General features: G+C 39.3%; 1 protein-coding gene across 4 annotated transcripts in view; it reads left to right on the top strand.

The window, feature by feature from the left end:
* TRIM33 (tripartite motif containing 33) overlaps positions 1-19,928 on the top strand; it is a 93,946-nt gene extending 74,018 nt beyond the window's left edge. For 2 of the 4 annotated variants that reach the window (XM_069944387.1, XM_069944386.1), the window contains exons 12-20: positions 3,738-3,870; positions 6,268-6,331; positions 6,601-6,754; positions 9,874-10,229; positions 10,890-11,013; positions 11,643-11,717; positions 14,405-14,557; positions 18,217-18,267; positions 18,359-19,928. In XM_069944387.1, the coding sequence (XP_069800488.1) occupies positions 3,738-3,870; positions 6,268-6,331; positions 6,601-6,754; positions 9,874-10,229; positions 10,890-11,013; positions 11,643-11,717; positions 14,405-14,557; positions 18,217-18,267; positions 18,359-18,571 (1,323 nt within the window). In that variant the 3' untranslated portion in view covers positions 18,572-19,928. The remainder of the gene's footprint in view (positions 1-3,737; positions 3,871-6,267; positions 6,332-6,600; positions 6,755-9,873; positions 10,230-10,889; positions 11,014-11,642; positions 11,718-14,404; positions 14,558-18,216; positions 18,268-18,358) is intronic. The other 2 variants (XM_069944389.1, XM_069944388.1) reach the window with 1 other exon arrangement.
* Positions 19,929-20,303: the final 375 nt, after the last annotated feature.

Genomic DNA, 20,303 nt, shown 5'->3' with positions numbered 1-20,303 from the left:
AAGGTGTGCAATGCTGGAATTGCTGCAAAAGGAGGATTCTTTGACGAAAGCAAAGTGTGATGTAAGAACAATGTTATTTCAAACACAAATCATTATTTCTAACCTTGTCAATGTCTTGACTCTATTTTCTATTCGTTTCCCAACGTATGGTGGTGAAGAAGTGTGACTATTCATGGAAAACACAAAATTGTTTGGGTCACCCCAAACTTTTGAACGGTAGTGTATCTATTCCAGTTTTGAAACTACCAAAAATCCATTTGTTTTGGGGGGTTTCGTTCTGTTTTGTGTTTCTGCACTTCCTGGTTTATCAGATGTTCATCATAGTCCCCCACCCTGCACATTTCCCGCCCAAATCTATTGCAGAACATCTAGGCTGTGTTCACACATTGCAGTTTCATTGTGTTACTGAATTATTTGCAGTACTTTATCATTTCATTTTTGTCCCACCCACACCTCCCACCTTTCAGAAGTTCAGGGGAATCGGTCATCTCCGTACTAGGTACAGAGCTGCAGACGTAGGCAGATAGGTGATAGGGAGATAAAGCAAATTATGAGTTATAACACAGCATATTTCTTTGGAAGTTGAAGTACCACAGCTATCTGACTTTATCTGCACCTCTGCGCCTGGCAGATTCTCTTTTAGAATCTTGGCAACGCCTCTTTGCCACTTTGCACCAGAGAATAAAAGCATTTTTCTATGTTAAGGAAGCAGAGATGACTATGTGAAAGGTTCCATTTGTCTCCTTGCTCCAACAACTACACAGTTTCAGCAGTTTGGAACGTGATTTGCAGCTGACAAAAAAAATAAATAAATTTGACGTATCATTTATAATTGTCAACAGTTTTAATTGGTGAGATTCTAGTTGCTGAGACCCTCTCCGATAGATAAAACAAGCTGAGCGAAGCTCATCTAAGCACTTCTCTTTTTGTTCCCACCATCTCCTTGTGGACCCCTAGAGCTTTCTGTGGAATCTGTCTACTGCAGTTAGTAGAGAAGCTCTCATCTGAGCGGCTCTCCCTGCTTGTTCTGATGGTCGATGGGGGTCACAGCACCCAGACCTTACCAATCAAAATTTGACATGTTGAGGTTTTTGTTTTTTTAACCACCCTGTAGGATGCATATTATACACTCCAGACATATGCACAAACCTGTTACTTCAATACACAGCTTTTCTACATGAACGCTCACACTTTATTGGAAACCAATTTATAATACAAAAAGTAAAAGTCTTATGTTCAAACTTACCCAGAAAGAGATAAAGGTATATGACATTCTATGATAACCTGCATAGGACCAAAGGCAGGACTGTACGTCCATTTTTGCAGTGCATTCCTGCTCAGGAACGTACAGTTATGTCCTCTGATGAAATGGCCGCAGAAGCTGCGCCGTGGATCGACCCATGGATCAGGGCACTTAACCTTATAGATGCGGATCAGCATTGCAGTGTAATGTTCCTGTTTATCATGCAATCATAGTGAATACCCCATGGTGAGATGGTAAAATAAAGTAAAAGTATAGGAAAAAAGTATAAAACACATATAATCCCCATAGCCCTCAATGCAATAATGTACAAAAAAAAGTACACATTTAGTATTGCTGCATACATAATAATGCTGGAAATAAAATTATCACATTATTCTTAAGTAGAAAAATGCTAACCGCTCCTGAAGAGGTTAATCGTGTAACTGATTACATGACTCTGACATTATGGCAGGTCCTGCAGGACTTTTATCTCCCGTTTTAACATAGGACTTGTACTAGTTTTGGGAAGCTGGATGAGATGTGCCCATAGCATCCAGCTTCTCCTGTCCTTCACTAATCTCACAGATCAAAGGTAAAGTGAGAGAACTGTGAAGTAGTGAATTGCTATAGAGTTCTCTCAGTGGTTGAGTACAGTGCTAAATCAGCTATTTTACCTGTGCACTTGGAAAGCAGTCACTATCAGGTTGTCCTGACTTAATACTAGAAGGCACAGATAATTTTTAGCAATATGATTTTTTACGAAAAAGTGAGTCTTCAAGTCTAAAACTTAAAGGAGAAGTCTGGCAAAATTTTTTATTTAAGTATCGTATTGCCCCCCAAAATTATACAAATCCCCAATATACACTTGTTATTGGAAATGCTTGTAAAGTGCTATTTTCCCTGCACGTTCCCTGGTGTCTAGTGGGGAGTATCGCTCCTCCGGGATGTTGTCTCGGAGGAGCGATCCACACATCTTACCCCGTCTGGGGTCAGCGACGTAATGGCGCTGATCCCGGCTCGGCACTTGATTGCTTCCAGCTGCAGCAGGCGGAAGCAATGGATGTGCCTATCTCATCGATCTATGCTGCAAAGATCTGGATGAGAGATCAGTGCACTTATACTAGAAGTCCCCCAGGGGGGCTTCTAGTATAAGTATAAAAATAAAAGTGATGTTATTAATAAAAATCCCCTCCCCTAATAAGTTTGAATCACCCCCCTTTTCCCATGTTAGAAATAAAAATAAACAAATAAACATATTTAGTATTGCCGCGTGTGTAATGGCCCCAACCTATTAATTAATCACATTCCCGATCTCGCAAGGTAAATGGCGCAAGCGCAAAAAAAATCCCGTAGTGCAAAATTGCGCATTTTTGGTCGCATCAAATCCAGAAAAATTGTAATAAAAAGCGATCAAAAAGTCGTATATGCGCAATCAAGGTACCGATAGAAAGAACACATCATGGGGCAAAAAATGACACCTCACACAGCCCCATAGACCAAAGGATAAAAGCGTTATAAGCCTGGGAATGGAGTGATTTTAAGGAACGTATATTTGTTAACAATGGTTTGAATTTTTTACAGGCCATCAGATACAATGAAAGTTATACATGTTGCATATCGTTGTAATCGTAACTACTTGAGGAACATGCATAACAAGTCAGTTTTACCCCAGGGCGAATGGCGTTAAAAAAAAATAAAAAAAAATAAAAGAAATGCGATTTTTTTTTTTTTTTTCTTTTTCAATTTCACCACACTTTGAATTTTTTCCTGGTTTCGCAGTGTACGTTATGAAAAAATTCAGCCTGTCATTGCAAAGTACAATTAGTGACGCAAAAAATAAGGGCTCATGTGGGTTTCTAGGTGGAAAAATGCAAGTGCTATGGCCTTTTAAGCACAAGGAGGGAAAAACGAAAACGCAGAAATTGAAATTGGCCCAGTCCTCTAAGGGTTAAGTTCGCAGTTGTTATATATCTTTAGAGTATGCTTTTTTCCATCCCTTTGCTGTAAGCCACAAATGAAGGAGTATAAGTATTCTTGAGCTGAGTAGTCCTCTCTGTGCAGCAACATGCCCAGTTTGTAGGCTTACACCATTGAAATACAAAGCAATAGAAAGCTACAAATTACAGATTTGGAATCTGCATCCATTATCCTACTTACAGATGACTTTAGTTTAGGGTTTTGAGGAGGGTGGGTTGGAGGTGACAGTCCCTTTAAAGTGTACTAGTTAACTAGAACTGCAGTGCCCAAAGTTCTTGGGGAAAGTAAGTATGGCCTAGGCAGCGCATAGCTATGATCTGCTTCACCTCTTTGGCACTTCACTGCAGCATAAAACAGCATTTGTTTTTAGCAGATTGCAGTCACAGAAAGGTAATGTGTATTCTTTCCCCGAGAACCATGTAGCACTGGCACTGCAGTTTAAGATTACAGGTTCACGTTAAAGTCTCTTTTTTTTCTTGTTTATAATCTTGGGTCATATTTCTTCTTGGTTTTGCAGTTAGAAGATGCTGGGTCAAGCAATTTAGACAACATATTAAGCAGGTACATCTCACTTGGTCATCAGCTTCCACAGCCAACAAGCACTATGAATCCATCTCCAGGGCCATCTGCCATGTCACCGGGATCAACAGGTGAGTTATTTAGAGCCTTTGGTGTTCCTGAGTGCCAAGCTAGTTTAGCCAGCATTGGGGAAGCATGGCAGCTTAGGGAAGTTCTGTACAGATTATATAAAAGGAACCCTACTAATAAACAATTTAAGCTTCTTTCACACTAACATCAGGTCTTCCAATTATAGATCCCTCTTCAAAGTGATACTGTTGAATCCTGATGGACCTTTTTAACATTAATGATGACAGATTTCTCTGGTATTCCTGCCAACAAGAATAACCTAGCAGGAGAAGCTGCAGTTTTTTAGCAGACAAAAAAAAGCCTCATAAAATCTCAGATGTACTAAATGCAGGTGTGAACAGAGACTGATTTCAGTGGTTTCAGTTTCAAGGCATGCTTTAAGCAAATTGATAGATTTTTATTAGAGCGGGGGAAAAGAACCCTTCCTTCTCCCCTCTACTGGATCCATTGAATATTGAGTGCATACATATAAAAATGCTAATTTATTTCCATCACATTAACATAAATGTATCTTTAGCCTCTTCCTCTGGTATACATTTTGTATCTCAATGCCCAAGCAATTAACTTTGTGTTACATTTTTTGTATTTCGTGTACATTTTTTGTATTTTAAATATATGCAGTAATTTATAGTATGTTTGAAACGTTTTACTTGTTCTACAAGGGGACTTAAACAGTAATCAGCAGATCGCTACTTTAGTTCACTACACTGGTACTCTGTTGCAGTGTATTCCACTTAGCACTGATAGGCAATGTACCCAGCAGTGCTGCAGCCATGACCGGGTAATCAGACTTTCCCAGCATGCCTGGAATCCTTCACAATGCTGCTAGCTGCCATGAAAACCCATCACCATAAGCTGTCATGTCACCGGGAAGCCAGTGGGTAGAACAGTGCACACAGACTACTTACATACAGGGTTCGTGCAATGGAAAGGAACCCGGTACAAAGGTTTCTCCACTCCTGGTAGTTACAGTGGAAACCCATCGGTCCTACTGACAGCTTAGCCTTGTGCTCTCTTGTTCTACCCCCATCTGTAATAACACAGCAGGCTGTAATAAAGTACTCTTAAAGGAAACCAGCCCTCCCCCCAACCCACCCTACCACTGGATACAGCCCCCCCCCCATACTTACCCCATCCTGCTAGTCCCGCCACAGATATGTCAACCCGATCATCTGCTCGCTCAATATGCAATAATAATAATAATTTTATTTATATAGCGCCAACAGATTCCGCAGCACTTTACAATTCTGGGGTACATACATACACAAAAAATAGACATTACAGAGAGATACATATAATTATCCATACATGAGGAGTGAGGTCCCTGCTCGCATGCATGAGCTTACACACAGGAGGGGGTGCGAGACAGAATGTCAGAGAGGCAAAGGGCTTCATTGTTCTTATGGTCCCGCCAAATGAGCGGAGATGAGTTTGATGTCCATAGGACATTTGTATATTGTATATTTGTATATTGAGCTTGCACATGAGCAGGCAGCCGTATCTCCATGGCGGGATCTGCATCGGTAGTGGGACCGGCAAGGTGGGATATTGGTCGTCATTAAGAGGTTAATATGGGTATAGAATCTGTGTATACGTCCAGCACAACAGGATAGGGTCAGGCTTTTTCTCCACATAAATATCTTTATTGCAAATCCATAAAACAAGGGACAGACAGTATCGTTGCCGTGTTTCGGTGTAGGCACACGCCTTGTTCACAACTTAGTCTCTTAGTCACAACTGAGACTAAGTTGTGAACAAACGCCGAAACGCGGCAACGATACTGTCTGTCCCCTTGTTTTATGGATTTGCAATAAAGATATTTATGTGGAGAAAAAGCCTGACCCTATCCTGTTGTGCTGGACGTATACACAGATTGTTTCTTTGGGAGCTGTGAATTGAGCTCGTCCGAGCACTTGGACTGAGGGAGTGCTGATGAGCTGACTCCAACCCACTCCTTGTTAATATGGGTATGGTGCATTAAAATTCAAATAATAAAACACTTGTTTCTGATGCAATGTATTCCCCTCTATTTGAGATGTCTACTTTATATATCTGTTTACAAGCCTTCCTCTTAGCTTTCCCTCTTGTGCTTCTGCCGGTAGATCCTGTAAGGGAACACTTCTCAGCATATTATTGATTGTCAAAGTTCGTACGTCATAGATGTTCTAAGTCTGCGTGTCATCAAGGCTGAGGATTGTCATGTTAAAGGAAACAGTCCTTTTCCTTACATTATATAAACTCTCCCCAGTACAACAGTTGGACACATCATCTGGGCGCTGTGCCTTGCAGTCTGCAGCTCTTGACTTCCAATGTTCCAAAACATAAAAAAAAATGTAATAATAGAAAATAGCATGCTGGCTGTTTGTTACACCTTGACAAAAAGTCCCCTTTTGTTTCAGGCTTGTCGAACACACACACACCAGTAAGGCCTCCCAGTACATCAAGCACAGGCAGTAGAGGAAGGTAAGTAATTGATCCATCATGCAATTTAATCAGCATTCTTCCATTACAACTCATAGAGGTATACAGAATGTCACTGTTATATGTGGTGGTAGTAGTAGTAGTATCAGTAGTATTCTGCCTTCCATCTGCATATGACAATGTGATTTGGTGATACTTCAGTGTAGGTCTATCAGGAGGAATAGTTTTCAAGAACTGATAAGTCTGAATTCGTATGCTGCTCTACATCAAATGCCACGGTTACATTCTTTTGTTTTTCTTTTGTTACACAGTTGTGGCTCCAGTGGTCGAACGGTTGATAGAAATGCATTTAAATCCGAAACTATAAAAGTTAAGCAGGAACCTGGCACAGAAGAGGATGTGTGTAGTTTTTCAGGCCCTGTCAAGCAAGAAAAATCTGAAGATGGCAGACGAAGTGCATGCATGGTAAAATGATAAAATATTTCTACCATATTGTGTCAAACTAATTTAGTTAAAAGCTGTGAAATTTAAGGTTACTTATTATGTTACCTTTTTTATATACAGTTCCAGCCAAGGGTTTAGACATGCCTAAATATGCAAAACTTTTGGAGTGTAAAAAATTTGTTACGTTTTTGTTAGGGTACTTTTTTTTTTTTTTTTTTTGTGCATCTATTTTAGTTTGAAATTCAGTGACATTTAGCAGTGGAAATTTTTTAACCTGTTCAGTCATTGTTTTTAACGTGTCATCTGAAAATGGCCTATTGTTTTAATCATGTTTTTGTAAACATTTTATTTTTTATAGAATTTTTATTTTTATTTTTTTTTTTCATTTTACTATATTTAATTTTAAATCCTGAAATTTTGCAGTTTTCTGCTGACCACTGCACCCTAAATAAACTAAGCTGAGACCTCCTGTTCTTTACAGATTAAGTTCTAGCAGTGTTTTCTTAATTATTAGAGGATTAGAGTGAAGGGTTAAAGCAGTATGTAGCTAAAATACAGTATCTATTCATAATGGCTAAAGCTCAGAGGTCAGCTTCCTCCTCCCTGTTCAATAACCTCTGCACAAAGCATGCCCAGAAACTTCTCCCATTCATGTCAGTTGGTTAGCTCCAGACCATAAAGCTTGCAGCAAAGCATATCTATAAGTGCTGCCTCCATAAAAATGTCATTAAAAAAAACTGATTAGAAAAAAAGATGTTAGAAATGTTTTAGTATCTGTCTCTAATGGGCAGGAAAGCAATCTAGATGACAAATTAATTTTACTTGCACAGAGTTAGTAGGTGTGTCTATAGTATGCATTATAGGTGGCCATATGCTTTCAATAACTGTCGGCCAAACTCTTATATAGTCATACATTTTTGGATTGGTCCACTTCTGCAGTTTTCAAAACAAATACATCTGTGTGTTATAGACAGAAATTTAACCTCTTAAGGACATAGGACGTACCGGTACGTCCTATGTCCTCACTTGCACTTCAAAGCGGGGCCGCGCGGCGGCCCCGCTTTGAAGTGCCGCGATCCCGGGTGCCGCGTGTAGCCCGGGACCGCCGCTATTAGCGGGCACGGTCTGATCGCCGTGCCCGCTAATTAGCTAATCGGAGGCAGCTGTCAAAGTTGACAGCTGCCTCCGATTACCGGAGGCAACGTTTCCCTGGTGTCTAGTGGGGGAGATCGCTCCTCCGGGACCTTGTCCCGGAGGAGCGATCTCCGTTACTGATGCCGGCCGGGGACGCGTCCAAGATGGCGCCGTCCTCGGCTCGGCACTCGTTTGTATTCGGCTGCAGCAGCCGAAAGCAAACGAGTGCCGATCTCATGGATCTCTGCAGCATATCTATGCTGCAGAGATCTCTATGAGAGATCCATGTGTATATACTAGAAGTCCCCCAGGGGGGCTTCTAGTATATGTGTAAAAAAAAAAAAAAAAGTGTTGTTAATAGTAAAAAGCCCCCTCCCCTAATAAAAGTCTGAATCACCCCCCTTTTCCCAGGTTTTAAATAAAAGTAAACAAATAAATAAATAAATAAACATGTTTGCTATCGCCGCGTGCGTAATCGCCCGAACTATTAATTAATCACATTCCTGATCTCGTACGGTAAACGGCGTCAGCGCAAAAAAATCCCAAAGTGCAAAATTGCGCATTTTTGGTCGCATCAAATCCAGAAAAAATGTAATAAAAAGTGATCAAAAAGACGTATATGGGCAATCAAGGTACCGATAGAAAGATCACATCATGGCGCAAAAAATGACACCTTACACAGCCCCATAGACCAAAGGATAAAAGTGCTATAACCCTGGGAATGGAGCGATTTTAAGGAACGTATATTGGTTAACAACGGTTTGAATTTTTTACAGGCCATCAGATACAATATAAGTTATACATGTTATATATCGTTTTAATCGTAACGACTTGAGGAACATGCATAACAAGTCAGTTTTACCCCAGGGTGAATGGCGTAAAAACACATTTCCCCCAAATAAAAGAAATGCGTTTTTTTTTTCAATTTCACCACACTTCGAATTTTTTTCTGGTTTCGCAGTGTACTTTATGCAAAAATTCAGCCTGTAATTGCAAAGTACAATTAGTGACGCAAAAAATAAGGGGTCATGTGGGTTTCTAGGTGGAAAAATGCAAGTGCTATGACCTTTTAAACACAAGGAGGAAAAACCGAAAACGTAAAAACGAAAATGGGCCATGTCCTTAAAGGGTTAAAGGCTTTGGACACTTTTAAACATTTTTTATTAAATTCTTGCTTTGTATCTTTTTAGTGGAAACATTTTTTTTCTAAAGGCCTTTATTGAATATTGTGCTTGCTTTTGCAACCTATACAGTTTGCTGTGTGAGCTCTGCCTTTTTTCTGTTTGTACACAGACTATATGATTAGAGCTTGTAGCTCTCCTTGCAGCCTGTGTGAGCTGTTGGTTCTCTTTCATGTCTATCTGCCCTGGTCGGCAACTCCCTGCTGTACACTGATATAAACTTTGAATAGCAGCTAAATGGTAGAAAATGTCTAATGAAGACTTAATTTAGAAAGCTGCTTCATTTATTTCCATTGAAGGAACAAATCATTAATAAATGAAAGTCAGTGCCAAGGTGTCCATAGCATTTAAGCTTACAATATACTTGAAATAGCTGTTGGCTTAATGTTTGGTTGACAGCCACCTCTCCTGATCTCCCCATATACATGCACACTCAGTGTGCGTGTTTTCTAAATGGGAAAAAGGGATGCACCTGGCAGCTACTTATCTCACTGAGAACTAAACGCTCAGCCGTGTAGAAATCCAACTTGCCTTACTGTTCTCCCCCCTATTTACCATTGGGGAAACGTAGGAGGCACCCATGCATGAAATATCTTGCCTGACTGTGATCCAATTTATATGGGCACCTTTGTACAGAATTCTTGCGTAATTTTTTTTCCGTAACACGGGATACATGTAGAACAATGAGTTTCCTGCTGAAAAGTATAGAACATTGGCTGCTTTTTGTGATCTCCAAAACCTGTATCAAATTCAGATTTTGTGTTACAAAATCTTATCTGTAGGTGTAGTAACTATTTCCTGATTTTATTTATTTATTTTGTTTAGCTAAGCAGTCCAGAGAGCAGCCTGACCCCTCCACTCACCACCACATTGCACCTTGAAAGCGATCTAGAAGCCTTGGCCAATCTGGAAAATCATGTAAAGACTGAACCCAACAGCACAAACAGAAGTTGTGAACAATCTTCTCACAGTACCCTTGTAAATGGAAAATCACCTGTGCGTAGTTCTATGCATCGGTCACCAAGAGGGGGAGGCGGCGGTGATGGGACAAATAAAGATGAAGATCCAAACGAAGATTGGTGTGCTGTGTGCCAAAATGGAGGAGACCTCTTATGTTGTGAAAAGTGCCCTAAGGTTTTTCACCTCACATGTCATGTACCCACCCTCCTTAGTTTTCCAAGGTATAGTTAATATTTCAGAGTTGATTTTTGATTTATTAAAAACGTAAGTAATTTTGCAAATCTGTACTGTAAATTTGCAGTTTTTAAATTAGGATTTCTTCAATTGTTTATCACATTTTATTCACATTATATCTTGTTTCAATCACTGTCAAGACACTTAGCATAGAAATCTGTCAGATCTTGTAGTTATTGGCGGTTCAGGCATTGTGATCCTAGAGCAAAGTGCCTGTAGCTCCCCGTTGAGTGTCATATCCATTTCACTCCCATAGGCTTGGCTGTCTTAAGAGAACCGAATACAGTGTGTGAGCAAAAGCCGAGCACCACTTGTTTTCAGTCATTGAGGGTACCCCAATCCTTGTCCTCTCATCAATCAAAACCAATAAAGGTGTCATATTATGTGCCTAAAAAGACCCCATATTACCTCTCAAAAATCTCTTAATGCAGGCATAAACCATTTTGAACCCTGTAGTGTATTAGACTGATTAAACCTTACGTTGCCTATTATACTGTTATACTGTGTGACACGTCAGTTTACCCCTTTGCTGTATCTCTGTATAGAAGTATAGCTAGATGATGTGATAGAAACCTCTATGTATATTATTCCTAATGTCCATAGCATTGATTTAACACATTGTTCTTTTTTTTTTTAATTATTATTAGTGGTGAATGGATCTGCACATTCTGTAGAGACCTGAACAAACCAGAACTAGAGTATGATTGTGATAATTCTCAGCATAGTAAGAAAGGGAAGACGGTACAAGGCTTGAATCCTGTGGACCAAATGGTATGTGTGCATTGACTATGTAGTCCATTTGTGGTGTTGACATAACCCAGATGTAAACAGGATAACTGTGGTGTGTGTGTGTATATATATATATATATATATATATATATATATATATATATATATATATATATATATACCAGTATACCTTTATCTAGAAATTGTCAGCATTGGTTAATTAGTTAGCCATTTTTTCACCTCATAGACCCTTCGACTCTTGTTGTCTGGGCTCAGACTGGCTTAAAAATGGAGAAATAAAAGTGATACTCACCAGATTTCCCCATCGTTGCCCAGTCTGTCTATCTTTAGCCAGTCACTAGCTAAGTGAGGTCAGCATTATGGTAAGCATTCCAAGTTGGTTAAAATAGAAGTACTGATCAGTGGGAATATAACACTATATATGATAGACAAGTGTAAGACACTTTAAAGCTGAGTTCACACTAAAGTTCTCTATGTTAGGGTATATGATGGTATATTTGCCCCATGGAGTTCAGTGGACTGAATATTGTCTACTCAAGACAAGGTTTGCTAGGTGTAGCCCAGTTAAAAGAGCTCCTGTGTGTTATAAGTTGTTCCTGTGAATGAGTTGTTTAAATAAATATACTGTATAATCTTTCACTTTTCTTAAGAAATGTGAGCGACTGCTACTGTATCTCTACTGCCATGAGTTGAGCATAGAGTTTCAAGAACCAGTTCCTGCATCAGTAAGTAAAACATCTGATTTTTCACACACCATTTAATAAATGATGAATGTTTCCATTATCTAAAAAAGGAAAAGGGCAGTCCCATGAAATATATAGCATACCTGCAGCTAATAATTTGACCTGTCGTAATGACTTGGATTCTGCTAGAACTGAGTTGTTTAGAGGTGTGAGGTCTGTAGATCACCAAACTAATGTTTTGGCTCATTCTTATGAAAGCAGAAAATATGTAAGAGTAGAAAAATTAAATATCATTGTACTGTAAGTCCTTGTAAGACTTAAAGGAGAAGTCCGGCAAAAATCTGGTGCTGACATGGGGTGGGGAGAAAGACATAATAAAGAATGTATACTTACCCTTCCCCATGTCTCTGCAGCGCTGATACTGCTGCCATAACCCAGCTGGCTGCCTCCAGCTCTTCCTCCTAGAATGCCACGTTCAGGCAATTCAGCCAGCTCAGGTAATTTTATCCGATTTGTGACGTACCAGCAGTGGTGGTCAGAGAACTGATAATGCAGCAATGCAGGGGGCACAGGGACAGGTAAGTATAGTTATGTTTCCCCCTGTCTGCACCAGATTTTATTTTTTTTTGCCATCCTTTTAGGTATTATGGTACTCTGGGGTTGTGATGGTGTCTTCTTGGGGTGGGGCCGGTAGTGGCGCTGGTAAGTCTGCCCATGGGGGTGAGACTAACCTCAAATTCACGATTCTGCTAAAAATCTGTGAGGGACTTAAGTAATGAGTAATCACCCAGCCCTATTATAGCACTTTATCAGTGTGAACACAATGAATAAATTAACCCATAGCTGCACCAGGACGTTATTGAACGTCCTCGTGCCGCTATGGGAGTTCAGAGGGGGGTCGCGCGGCGACCACCCTCTGAACTGCCGCGATCCCGGGTGCCGCGTGTAGCCCGGGTTCGCGGCTATTAGCGGGCACGGTCCGATCGCCGTGCCCGCTAATTAAGTACTTAGAAGCAGCTGTCAAAGTTGACAGCTGCTTCTAAATACTTGCTTTTATTCATACCTGGTGGTCTAGTGGGGGGATCGCCCCCCTGCGGCGCGATTGCGGGGGGGGGGCGATCCCTGCATCCATCCCGGGCCGGGGTCTGCTCCGTAATGGCGCTGATCCCGGCTCGGCATTCTATTGCTTTTGGCTGCAGCAGCCAAAAGTAATAGAACACCGATCTCATGGATTCATGCAGTATAACTATACTGCATGGATCTCTATGAGAGATCAGAGTACATATACTAGAAGTCCCCCAGGGGGAATAACCCTAACCCCAGGGCGGCTTCTAGTATATGTGTAAAGTAAAAGACAAATGTATTTTTAATAACACAAAACCCCCTCCCCTAATAAAAGTCTGAATCACCCCCCTTTCCCCATTTTATAAATAAAAATAAATTAATTAATTAATAAACAAACATGTTTGCTATCGCCGCGTACGTAATCGCCCAAACTATTAATTAATCACATTCCTGATCTCACACGGTAAACGGCGTCAGCGCAAAAAAATCCCAAAGTGCAAAATTGCGCAATTTCTGTCGCATCAAATCCAGAATAATTGTAATAAAAAGCGATCAAAAAGTCGCATATGTGCAATCAAGGTACCGATAGAAAGATCACATCATGGCGCAAAAAATGACACCTCACACAGACCCATAGACCAAAGGATAAAAGCGCTATAAGCCTGGGAATGGAGCCATTTTAAGTGACGTATATTTGTTAACAACGGTTTGAATTTTTTACAGGCCATCCGATACAATATAAGTTATACATGTTACATATCGTTTTAATCGTAACAACTTGAGGAACATGCATAACAAGTCAGTTTTACCCCAGGGTGAATGGCGTAAAAACACATTTCCCCCAAATAAAAGAAATGCGTTTTTTTTTTCAATTTCACCACACTTTGAATTTTTTTCTGGTTTCCCGGCACATTTTAGGCAAAAATTACATCTGCCATAGCAAAGTACAATTAGTTGCGCAAAAAATAAGGGCTCACTTGGGTCTCTAGGTGGAAAAATGCAGGCGCTATGGCCTTATATACACGAGGAGGGAAAAACGAAAACGCAAAAATGAAAACTGGCTGTGTCCCCTAAGGGTTAAAGTTAGAGAGATTCTGTATATATTTTAATGTTAGATAGAACCTAAATGTGTTTTGTAGAATATTTGGCCAGTCAGTTGCAAAGGGGGCATCTTTGGGCTCTCAGGAACACCCACCCCCTTCATTCTAACATTGCCATTAGCATAATTTATAAGACTGGAATACTCCTTTTAGATTGCACAGATTAATTGCTAAATTACTTGTTGTTTAGTGAATAGCAAGTGGTTTTCTTTTAAACGATAGGCATTTAGACGAGAGGATAAATTTCTATGAAAGGTACTAAATGTGATCCTATCCTTTATATATGCAATATAAAATGAGTCAAAAAATTAAGTTTTGAAACATATTTTAAATAATTCTCTTACACCAATATGATATCAATAAAAACTAGAGATCATGGCGCAAAAAAATAGCCCTGTAGGTGGAAAAATAAAGCGTTATGGCTCTTAGGAACATTGCTTTGATTTGACCTGGACATCCGGGCATTGATTAACCTTTGGTCATGAAGGGGTTAATTTTTTTTTTGGTGGGATAATCGGCCCGTGTAAAAGGCCCTTAATTTGTAAATTTTTCATTCATTTGCAGATACCAAATTACTACAAAATAATTAAGAAGCCTATGGATCTGTCTACGGTGAAGAAGAAGCTGCAGAAAAAACACTCACAACACTACCAGACACCTGAAGACTTTGTTGCAGATGTCCGGCTAATATTTAAGAACTGTGAAAGGTTCAATGAAGTATGTTGATCTTTTAATTCACTACGTATTATATGTCTTCTCTGCATGTTGCTTGTTTCTTATCCTTGCATGGCCCTCCTTAACATTTTTCTTTTTTTCTTTAATCCCTACAATTTTATTGACTTCCTCTGTTTTACCCGTAGGATAGTTTAAGTACCTGAAGGGACACGTCCATCCAAAATAGATTTATCACATATTAGAAAGCAGTGGAACAATTATATATTCAGGCTTACAGCACACATCTAGGTGGTTATTGCAGACCGCGAAATCAATCAACGAGGCCATTATGGTCTACAACTCTGGACCACAAATATGGTGCTTATAATGACATGCCCTATTTTTTAATAATTTTTTTTTATAGCAGTCTAGGTTTCAGGGAAATGCACATACATGTAATCGAAAAAGCCATGTGCATTGGCGTATAGACTAGACTGTGTCAGATACAGTGGACATAAGTTACAGGTTTGGGCAGGGTCCTTACTGGCTGCGCAGTATTTTTATAGTTATTGTGACATGTTGCACTGCACCATAGCACTTATATATTGGTACACATCCTGTGTTTAACGTAATATTGTTTGGAAAACTCTAAAAAGTGCTCACAGACATGGTCACACATGCATCATTGCTTTGACAGACATTCATACAATGAAGAAATACAATTACTTGTACTTGTGTATAAAACGCACAGTTACCTATACATACTTTTATATGCTGTGGGGAAGAAAAATTGGCAGAGGTCTTTCAAAAACTATGTGCTCATGGCAGAATGTACAGCATCATAAGTGTTGTGGAGCCTACGCAGTAATGTGCTGATGCTTATTGCCCCATACACCCATACAGTTGCCATGCTCACATGAATGTTTGTGGACATTTCCCTGTAGGTAAATGTGTCGAATAGACTGGGATCTTGACAGGATGGTGCACATTAAACAATCTGTCAGACAGATATTTGACAATTTTTTTTTTTTTTTTTGTCTGAGACAGATAACAACCAATGAAAGTTTGGCTTTCATTTTTCTGAATTGGCTGTGATTGGTTGCTAAAATGTGTCTGACAGATTGGCCCAAATTTATCAGTGTGTTGTAGTGTGTGCATATGAGCATATTTTGTTTTGATTCCTTTAGACGCTGCTTTATTGATTCTATACAACTTCCACTATAATTTCTACTTGTCATTGCTTCTGTCTGTCTAGGCCATGTTTGTCATTAGAATCCTTCATCTACTATTATAAGATAATTCCCTTCACAATGTCTTTTAAACTTCCCTGGGAGGCAACCATAAGGCCGCTGTAGCCCTCAGTAAATTAAAAAAAAAAAAAAACTTCAAAAACTTTATAATTCTTATTGCCTATCCACAGGATAGGGCAGGGGTGTTGAAATCAGAATACCTCTTTAGGCTGCGTTTACACTATGTATATTTCAATCAGTATATTTTAGTCAGTATATTTCAGTCAGTATTGCAACCAAAACCAGGAGTGGATTAAAAACCACAAAGGCTCTGTCCACACAATGTTGAAATTAAGTGGATGGCCGCCGTATAACAGTAAATAACGGCCATTATTTCAATATAACAGCCGTTGTTTTAAAATAACAGCAGATATTTGCCATTAAATGGCGGCCATCCACTCAATTTCAACATTGTGTGGAGATCCTTTCTGTGTTTTTAATCCACTCCTGGTTTTGGTTGCAATACTGACTGAAATATGCTGACTGAAATATACGTAGTGTGAACGCAGCCTTAAGTAGTGAAACATTCCCTTTAAATGTTTTATAGTAAGATATAAAACATTAGTCTATGTAAGTTTCAACATTAATGAATATGCCTATTAACCGTAAGTGGCATAAATCCTATAGGAATAAGTATTTTATGGTATATATTACCAGTGCCATGCCGCCTTATAGTATGGTCATTGTATGGTCACAGTGACCTGCAGTAACAGTACACACAGTGTAACCCCCCCAAGATGCCTTTCTTGGAATCCCCCCTGGAAGTTTGCTCTTCTGCACCTTCAAACTGATCAAATCTAAAATACCACTGAATAAAATATAACATGCCTCTCCTTCCTCTCATGTGTGTTTCCTGTATTCCTTTCTTCCTCCCTTCTTTTTTGAAAGGGTTTTCTCATCTTAGAGATGGAAGCTCCAAATATGGACTGAAAGGGGTATTCCAGGCAGGAGGTTTTTTTTTTTTTTTTTTGTACTATGGCTGCAGAGGGGGTGGATGAAAGCAACAACATCCACTTACCTCCTCAGTTCCAGCGTTGGGGCCCACATCACGCTGCTCCAGTCTCTGGTCCCCGGCGACTTCCCGGTCTATGACGCGGCTTGTGATGGTGTGTTTCAAGCCCGCTCAGCCATTTAGAGGCAGGACCCCACTACAGCCATTGAAGGGCTTAGCGGGCTAGAAATGTCTCAAACTGCGTCATAGACCACAAAGTGGCCGGGGATTGGGGACCAGAGTAGCGTGATGGTGGACCCAGAACTGGAACCAGGGAGGTAGATGGATGTTGTTGCTTTCATCCTCCCTGGCCATAGTGAAGAAAGCCCTCCCACCCAGAGTTCCCCTTTAAATGCAGAGAGCAACACATATATACACACACAGCTAAGGGTCCGTTTACACAGAAAGATTATCTGACAGATTATCTGCCAAAGATTTGAAGCCAAAGCCAGGAACGGACTATAAACAGAGATCAGGTCATAAAGGAAAGCCTTAGATTTCTCCTCTTTTCAAATCCATTCCTGGCTTTGGCTTCAAATCTTTGGCTGATATTCTGTCAGATAATCTTTCTGTGTAAACGGACCCTATCTCTATCTGGATGCACAATCCATGGGTTCTCACCTGTGGGTAAATTTAAAAATGTCGAATGGTAGAAAACCTGATTAGGCTCTCTTAGTCATCAGTGAGACTATTCCCAGAAAAGAACCATATAAAACACATCTTTGTACTTGACCTCCATTTAAGGTTTGCTACATTGATGAAAAATGTCAAAATATACTTAAAAAGCACATTTGCTTAAGTTTAGCCCTTGATGGCCAGTATTTTGGGCTTCCCTCTTGAGTTGTGTCCTTTGGCCAATAGAATATTCTGAAGTAGTGGAACATTTCATTTGTCAACTTCTGTTATAGTTTGTGCCTTGAAATATGTCATTTATGTTAGAAGTGAACTGAGTTTTTGGAAAGACACAACAGGGATTCTTTATCACGTATAGTGATAGTGTATCAGATTAGGTTAATATGACACCTGAACAAGGTTTTGGAGCCAGTACTTTTTGTATTCCTGGCATGTTTGACTCTGCCAGTTAAGTGTAAAGTATGAGTTTGATTACTTTGGACGTCAGTCATCCGTTAACTCATCCAGCCCGAGTTAGAATTAGGATTTTGTTTCCAAGTCTGTTCCCACTTTATGTCTACACTTACGTCTCTTATGGCAGCATGTAGTTCTGTGATTTTGCGTCCAGAAGTTGAATTCAGTCAAAGTTTGTTCTGCCATATTTAAAAAGTATACTGCCCCTTTTATTCAGCCAAACGATTTTTACATTGCAACCTGGTCATAACTATTTTTGACTGTTATGGCCTTGATTTATAGTAAAAGAAAACCCTTCTTTATAAACTTTTAGAGTAAACCATTTTCCCTTTTTTTGACTCTAATGTCCTTTTTAGATGATGAAAGTTGTTCAAGTTTATGCAGAAACACCAGAATTTAATCTGCAGGTAAGATTTCCAAACCGTGCAAACATGACCGAAGTCTGTGCATAACCCAAGGTAAACTTTTTTTTTCTTCTTCTTTTTCTTTGTCCAACAGAATGACTCAGAAGTAGCCCAAGCGGGGAAGGCTGTTGCTTTATACTTTGAGGACAAACTTCCAGAAATCTACCCTGACAGGACCTTCCCACCATTGCCTGAGTTTGAACCAGAGGACGATGATGGTGAAATAACAGAGGATTCAGACGAGGATTTTGTACAGCCGCGACGAAAACGTCTAAAGTCAGATGAGAAGCCAGTGCATATAAAGTGATTTCAGTGCCCTGGACGTGACATTTTTCTGTAGAGAATTAACTTTATGTACTTATTTAAGTGTTCCTGGAATATCTTCTCACCTACGCCTGCTGCCTTCAAGGAGAAGGTGGCAACTTTTAGACAGTATTAGACCAACCAATTTGTACAGAAGAGATGAACTTTCTTTTAAAGAAGATGGAAACTTATTGTCACTTTGTTTAGTTTTTTTTTTTTTTTCTCTTGCTTTTTTAAAAAAATATTTTTAATTTGAGGCTTGATGGACTCCTTTCCCAAGGAACAGTCAATTCGTAATCTCAATTAGTTTTTGTGAAAAGTTGAGGACGATTCCTTCCCTTTGATTTGGTATTCTCTACCGTTCTTTGTACAGATCTATAAGTGGACTCAGTGGTTGTTGTCGTTCTATTTCTTTCTCGAAGATTGGACCAGTAATTGCAGTTTACTGTAACACCGTTCCGTCAGGCTGCTGTAGCTTGACTTCAATGAAATTATGGTACAGGTTTAAGTGTGCTTTTTGAATGAATTAATTTGTAATTGTTCTCCATTTCCAGGTTTTTGTTACTTTTTTTTTTTCTTGAGTGCTTAGCTTGAGTGGGGTTATCCTTCAAGGTTCTGGTATATAGATTATATATTTTGTGAAGGAAACAGTTTAACTTGGATCATAAAAACATTAACTTTTGCTATGTATATATGAGGAAGCTTATACGTGTTCGTAAATCCATAATGCGTTATTTCTGACAACAGATTGTCAAACCTTGCTGTTGTCTTGCATCCAAGACGAGGACAAATAAATTAAGTAACTGGTTAATTATTCTTGATTTTATCCTACTTTAACACCAAATGAGGAGATAGAAACTGTTAGTATATTTGAGAGAATAAAAAAAAAAATACAAAAGCAAAAAAACTTGGTCTTCCTTACAGAGTTATTCCAACTTTGGTCATTGTATCAGTTTTATCACAATATGGAGCTTATTCATGGTCGTTGCACTGTGTTTTGGGAAGTGTAATTGCGTTTTTTTTTCCTCTCTTTACCAGATGTAAATACTGCTCTTCCCACAATGCACTATAGCAGGGCATATTCTGTACAGATGCTGAACTAACAAAGGATTGGCAGTTTTATTTGAGGCCCTTTATTATCAGGTTAAACAGACAACCAGCAACATTTTGAATGCAGCTTTTGGTTGTAAAAAAAAAAAAAAATTAAATAGTGCTTAACTGGAAATGATCAAAGTTGGAGTAACTTTAATCTTTTTAATCAGTTTAAAAAAATTATGTATAATTTTGCTATGCTCACTCTATCTTACTTGTACATAAAACCTGACTGCCTCAAGGCATCAGCCTTTACAGATTTGTTTTAATGATGCTTTGTGTCTTTCTTTTTTTCTTTTTTTTTTTTGGGATGCAGAGCTTGCTACTACTGCACAACATCATGAAACCACTTAGTGGTGAAATGTCCACTAGAAATACCCCAATAAAATCCATTGATCGTTTTAAGCAAACCATAGTTATTCCCTCTTTTCCCTTACATCTTACACTAGGACATTAACACTTAACTGCTTAGTCATATTTAAATGGTGCATTCTTTGCTCTGGGTTATGTTACAATTAATGGTGAATCTTATACAGAGGTACCTCGGTTCTCGAACTTAAAATGACACTGTCACCCCCTTTTTGCATTTTGACTTCTCTCCACAGGTGTAAAGGGTAAATGTTACAGCTTTCATTACTTTATAT

Source organism: Dendropsophus ebraccatus, chromosome 11 (genome assembly GCF_027789765.1).
Source record: "Dendropsophus ebraccatus isolate aDenEbr1 chromosome 11, aDenEbr1.pat, whole genome shotgun sequence".
In the NCBI taxonomy this organism is placed as follows: domain Eukaryota; kingdom Metazoa; phylum Chordata; class Amphibia; order Anura; family Hylidae; genus Dendropsophus; species Dendropsophus ebraccatus.
Note: the sequence above shows the minus strand (reverse complement) of the source record. Positions and strands in the feature narration are given on the sequence as shown.